General features: G+C 43.7%; 1 protein-coding gene across 1 annotated transcript; it reads left to right on the top strand.

Annotated features, from left to right (window-relative positions):
* Positions 1-397: 397 nt before the first annotated feature.
* Positions 398-2,776, top strand: LOC133245292 (late cornified envelope protein 1F-like). The gene is made up of 2 exons (XM_061413223.1): positions 398-843; positions 1,869-2,776. The coding sequence occupies exon 2, from the start codon at positions 1,890-1,892 to the stop codon at positions 2,211-2,213; it is 324 nt and encodes a 107-aa protein (XP_061269207.1). The 5' UTR covers positions 398-843; positions 1,869-1,889; the 3' UTR covers positions 2,214-2,776.
* Positions 2,777-6,219: the final 3,443 nt, after the last annotated feature.

The raw sequence follows: 6,219 nt of genomic DNA, 5'->3' as shown, positions 1-6,219 counted from the left end.
AGTGATGCACATGATCTAAAACACAACAGCTCCACTTGTAGGGGCTTAACTTAGAGAATCTCCCTGACATATATGAAAGCAAACTCCATAGCTGCAGTATTTATACAGCAAAGAGAGCAGACAATCTAAGTGCTCATCTAAAAACAGAGAAAGGATAAAATCAAGCTCTCACGCTGTACTCATAGATGGATACTATACATTGTAGAAAGAAACTATAGCTACACAAATCAGCTTGAATAACTCACAAAGTCATGTTTAAAGAAGAAAGAAAGTTGCAGATGAGTCACTCAAGTATGATGCCATTACTATAAAGTTGAAACCACACAACTATTTCATATATATACATATATATATATATATATGTATATAGTGTCAGGGTTATGAAGATGGAATAAAACATGAAGGAATATCTTAAAAACTTGCTTTAAACCAGGTTGTATGTAGTCATTAATAACATTTGGGAAGGAAAAGGTAGTATTGGGCACAGCAAGGGTTATGGATGGAGGCAGGATGGTTCCAAGAAGGAAAGGCAGGAGTCCTCAAGAAAGGTACCCTTCAGAAAGAACAAGTGGGGAAGGACAAGAAGATTTTCCCTCCCTGCCTTCATTTCTGAGCAGCCATATTCCTTGGTGGTCATAGATGTCCTGAGCCACGTGAAGGAAACTGCCAGTCATCACCTGTCACAGGAACCACGTGGGTGGAAGGAAGCAGTCTTCTCATGCCCGGGTACTGTCTCACATCTGAGGGCAGAGCACAAGACTGGGATAAAAGGGCACTGGGGCCAGAGCACCTCCATCCACTCCTCTCCTGGGCTGCTGACAACTCTGTGCTGCGTATACACTGGTGAGTGTCCACTGGGAACGGGAGCAGGGCTTTCTACAGAAGATGCTCTGACCAGAAGGGAGGACATGTGGAGGCTTTGCAATGTGTCCACATGCCTATGTGTGTGTATGTTGAGATGGGGAGGGTGAGAAGAGGATGAGACTGGTCTTTTTTAGCAAAATAACAGGTGTTGGGAAGGCTGAGGGAAGGGACAATGAAGAGGCTGGGAACCTGGGTAGGAGGAGTTGTGGAGTTGTGACTGAGTGCTCTAGAGAAACCCAATTGATGTGTTTTTTGGTCAGTGATCTGAAGGATTTGCAACATTGATCATCATGCTAACCTACAGCTGTGTTCAAAAAGGGACTCTTATCTCTGAAAACATAACTGTCCTCCTGGAAAAGCAGAGATGGTAACAGTAGTGCTCAGCCAGGAGAGAGGAAATCAGAACTGACTGACCTTTTTTAAACTGTCAGATTAGGGGGTCTGCAGAAGTGAAGAGGCAAACCCCAAAGCTTGGTGCTGAGGTATTAGTTTGTGGTGAGTGTCTGTGGAGAATGCAGAGCACTGGACTAGCTCAAGGTCCTGCGTGAAAGTCCCAATTATATTAATTAAAAAGCTACTTCTCCGGGGCAATCTCCAGCATCCTTTGAGATTGTGAATATCTATGTCCCTATAGGACAAGAATATCTAGGAAATTTTCCAAGAGGGAATGAATATTTTCCCTAAAGATATGATTTCATTTCTAAACTGCTTCTTGGATTTTTTTTCATGGTTCTTACAGTATAATTATAGTAGATCTCCTACATATTGGATGTTTGGGTTTGAGAACATTTTCTTACTATTTGGTCTCAGTTTTTCTAATTATAAAGCAGGAGAACATTTGACATTAAAAAAAAAGAAGTTGTGAGAGCACTTGAACAACTATTTATCTAGGACTGCATTAAATAGTTTGTCAAACTAAAGGGGATAGAAAGACAGTGAAAGGTCAGGAAGGGGCAGGGAGGTCTCTGTGTGCTGGTCTGACCTGCTGTCTGTCTCTCCCTCAGATCCTGAGCCTGCCCACCAAGATGTCCTGCCAGCAGAACCAGCAGCAGTGCCAGCCCCCTCCCAAGTGTGCCCCCAAGTGCCCCACCCCTAAATGCCCCCCAAAGTGTCCCCCGAAGTGCCCCCCAGTCTCCTCCTGCTGTGATGTCAGCTCCGAGGGCTGCTGCGGCTCCAGCTCCGGGGGCTGCTGCAGCTCTGGGTGTGGGGGCTGCTGCCTAAGCCACCACAGGCGCCGCAGGTCCCACCGCTGCAGACCCCACAGGTCTGACTGCTGCAGCCAGCCCTCGGGGGGCTCCGGGTGCTGTGGAGGGGGAAGTGGTCAGTCCTATGGAGGCGGCTGCTGCTGAAGTGGACACTGAGCCAAGAAGAGCCGACCTGGGGACAATACATGGACAAACACTTCCTCCTCCTCCTGTCCCTCCTGCTGGGCCTGCCCCTGTCACTGGGGGTCTGGGTGAGGCCTTTGAGCTCTGGTCCAGGGAGTACCTATTCCTTGGGTCCAGGACCCCCAAACTCCCTCCCAAATCCATTTATTCACCTCCTTTTCATATGTGTGGAATCTCTGAGAACCCCAAAGCACAGACCCCGTGTCCCTCTGCAGCTTCTCTTTTTGCATAAACTAGCCTGATGTGAAACAATAAAGCTAGAAATCTATATTCCTTCTTGTCTGAAATGATATTTTTATCTCTACATCATCTTTCTCATACTCTGTACTCAATTTCTGGTTCCCCTAATGCCTCAGTATGTACAGACCTGGTTCAAATTTGCTACTTGTGCCACTAATGCCCTTTGTAGCAAAACAAAAATTTATTGATTCAGAGTCTAATCCAGGATCCAACACTGCATTTAGTTGCCACGAGTCTTCAATCTCCTCCTACCTGTGACAGCCCTTAGATTTCTTGTCCTTCATGTCCTGGGCATATTTAAGGAGCTCTTGGTTTAGTGGACAAAACTTCAGTTGGGGTTTGTCTGGGGTCTTCTTAACTAGATGTGATTATGCAATTATGTAAGGGATCCCACAGAAGTGATGCTATGTCTGAAGCATGTGAGAGCCTGATATCATGCCTTGCATGATGTGTAACTGACTCATTCCCGGGATTCTGAAAATTGGAATCCAAATATTTGGAAAGATTCTGAAAAGGCAAAACATCGAATTTCTAGGTTCAGATCTATTATTACCATTGTTGTTGTTGTTGTTATTTGTAGTAGAAGCAGACTTTTCTACCCCACCTGAGTAAATTAAACCTGTATTGTCCCAGGAAATGGTAATGACCTCACCATAAGAAGTAGCCTTGTGAGAGACTACTGGTTCTCACCTGTACCACCCCATTATCTCCTTTTACTCCTAGATAAGTGGACTGAAGTCCCAGTAGACCTCAAAAGGTGAAACATAAAGTGTGACCCACAGCAAGTGTACTGCTGCTGCTGCTGCTGCTAAGTCGATTCAGTCGTGTCCAACTCTGTGCGACCCCAGAGATGGCAGCCCACCAGGCTCCCCCATCCCTGGGATTGTCCAGGCAAGAACATTGGAGTGGGTTGTCATTTCCTTCTCCAATGCATGAAAGTGAAAAGTGAAAGTGAAGTCCCTTAGTCATGTCCGACTCTTGGTGACCCCATGGACTGCAGCCTACTAGGCTCCTCTGCCCATGGGATTTTCCAGGCAAGAGTATTGGAGTGGGGTGTCACTGAAAAACTACATGATATTTTCTGATTTATATACATACAAACCCAGGGCATGTGTGTGGAATGGATATTAGGGGCAGGATAATTGTGGAAAGGACTTAAAGTTGTATCAGGCCAAATTTATGGATTTAGATCAACCAAGTAGATACTCTAGATTTAGCATTGTAACTTTGGGGGTTAGAAAGGGCTCTAACAAATGGTTGATTGGCTATAACATGAAGTAAAGGCAGTCTCCACTAAATGAAGGTGAAACACCAGAACTGCCTTAGTTTACTGCAGAGGAAGGGATCTGGAGGCTTGGTGCTATTGGAATCTAGGGCGAAGTTGTCATTTAAGATCTGCTTGTCTACCCCAGAAGGGTTCAGAGGACTCACCTTTTACAATGACCAGGAGAAATCAATTGTAAGGGGAGCCCTGGCATCCTTGAAGAGTTCTGTGATGGCTCTTCTCTATAAACCAAAATCTACAATGGAATCTAATGTCACCAAAATGAGAAACCTAAACACAATAGGGATAATTGGATCCCAGGACAGCAGGAGCAAGTGTCAGCACTTAGTCACCAATAGCAAAGTGGGTGTGGTTACTGTAATGGATGACAGGGTCAGTGCAGCAGTCAGCGTGTTCTGACCACCAGAGAGCTCTGTCTCTGATAGTTAATCTCTGTGGACTTAGAAGTGAAGCAAATGTCAAGTCTACTAAATTTTCACTTGATATATGTAAATTTAAGAGTTCTAAGTCAAATGAACAGAACTGAACCATAGAAAGAGAGAATCATGTTCCCCCAATCAATTTCTAGTCTTGAGCTAGGTTATAAAACCCAGAACTCTTTGAATGAAGGAGAGGCCAGTTCCCTTTGAAGAAAAACCCCAGTACCCTGATCAAGAGTTAAATACTGTCAGTCTTTCCCCCAATCTTCCTCAAAGGGACCTACAATCTTCAACCAGGGTAACTGTGGATATACATGGGTTCAGCAGCGTGAATTTTCACTCACCATGACTGACATGTATATAAAGACCAACACTGAGTTCAAGTAAGACACTATTACTGGGGTTGATGAGCCAGCTACCTGGAAGCAGGTTGACTATATCAGGACATATGAAATGGAAGTGTTTTGTTCTTACTGGTTCAAAGACTTTCTCTGAATCAAGGCAAATTGGAAGTTGTCGAACAGATGACAAGAGTGAACATCAACATTCTAGGAATCAGTGAACTAAGATGGACTGGAATAGGTGAATTTAACTCAGATGACCATTATATCTACTACTGCGGGCAGGGAATCCCTCAGAAGAAATGGAGTAGCCATCATAGTCAACAAAAGAGTCTGAAATGCAATACTTCGATGCAATCTCAAAAACGACAGAATGATCTCTGTTCGTTTCCAAGGCAAACCATTCAATATCATGGTAATCCAAGTCTATGCCCCGACCAGTAACGCTGAATAAGCGAAGTTGAACAGTTCTATGAAGACCTACAAGACCTTCTAGAACTAACACCCAAAAAAGATGTCCTTTTCATTATAGGGGACTGGAATACAAAAGTAGGAAGTCAAGAAACACCTGGAGTAACAGGCAAATTTGGCCTTGGAGTACAGAATGAAGCAGGACAAAGGCTAATAGAGTTCCGCCAAGAGAACGCACTGGTCATAGCAAACACCCTCTTCCAACAACACAAGAGAAGACTCTACACATGGACATCACCAGATGGTCGACAGCGAAACCAGATTGATTATATTCTTTGCATCCAAAGATGGAGAAGCTCTATACAGTCAGCAAAAACAAGACCGCGAGCTGACTGTGGCTCCGATCATGAACTCCTTATTGCCAAATTCAGACTGAAATTGAAGAAAGTGGAGAAAACCACTAGACCATTCAGATATGACCTAAATCATAGAGGATGAGGTGGTTGGATGGCATCACTGACTCAATGGACATGAGTTTGGGTGGACTCTGGGAGTTGGTGATGGACAGGGAGGCCTAGCATGCTGTGGTTCGTGGGGTCGCAAAGAGTGGGACATGACTGAGCCACTGAACTGAACTGGATATGGATTTGTCTTCCTTGCATGCAATTCTTCTGTCAAAATTGTCATCTGAGGACTTATAGAATGTCTTCTTTATCATCATGGTGCTTCACAAGACACTGTTTCTCTGACACTTAATTTTATGTGTTGGTCTGAATGGCCATGGGATGCCCAGGCTAAGTGATATTTCTAGATATGTCTGTGATGGTGTTTCAGGATGAGGCTAGTATTTGAATCAGTGGATTCATTAAAATAGACTACTCTTCCCATTGTAGGTTTGGAATTATGCAGTCTATTGAGAACCTGAAAAGAACAAAAGGCAGAGGATGGAAAAATTGGCCCTTTTAAAATTCTTGGCTGATTTCTTGAGGTGAAGCACTGAACTTTTCCTTGGTTTTTCTGATTCTCAGGCTTTCAGACCGAGACTGGAATCTACACCATTGGCTCCCCTGGTTCTTGGGCCTTCAGACGTGGACTGAATTATACCACCAGCTTTCCTGGGTTTTCAACTTGCAGATAGCAGATCATGGATTTCTTAGCATCCTTAATTACATGAACCCATTAAAAAAAATATATATATATATATCTTCATATATATATTATATAATATACATATACATGTATATACTTATATACACACATATTTTTATATA

Source organism: Bos javanicus, chromosome 3 (genome assembly GCF_032452875.1).
Source record: "Bos javanicus breed banteng chromosome 3, ARS-OSU_banteng_1.0, whole genome shotgun sequence".
Lineage (NCBI taxonomy): Eukaryota > Metazoa > Chordata > Mammalia > Artiodactyla > Bovidae > Bos > Bos javanicus.
This window is presented reverse-complemented; position numbering and strand designations above follow the sequence as displayed.

What these genes read in the sequence shown, in the direction of transcription:
- LOC133245292 (XM_061413223.1), top strand. Translation starts at nt 1,890, where the DNA reads ATGTCCTGCCAGCAGAACCAGCAGCAGTGCCAGCCCCCTCCCAAGTGT.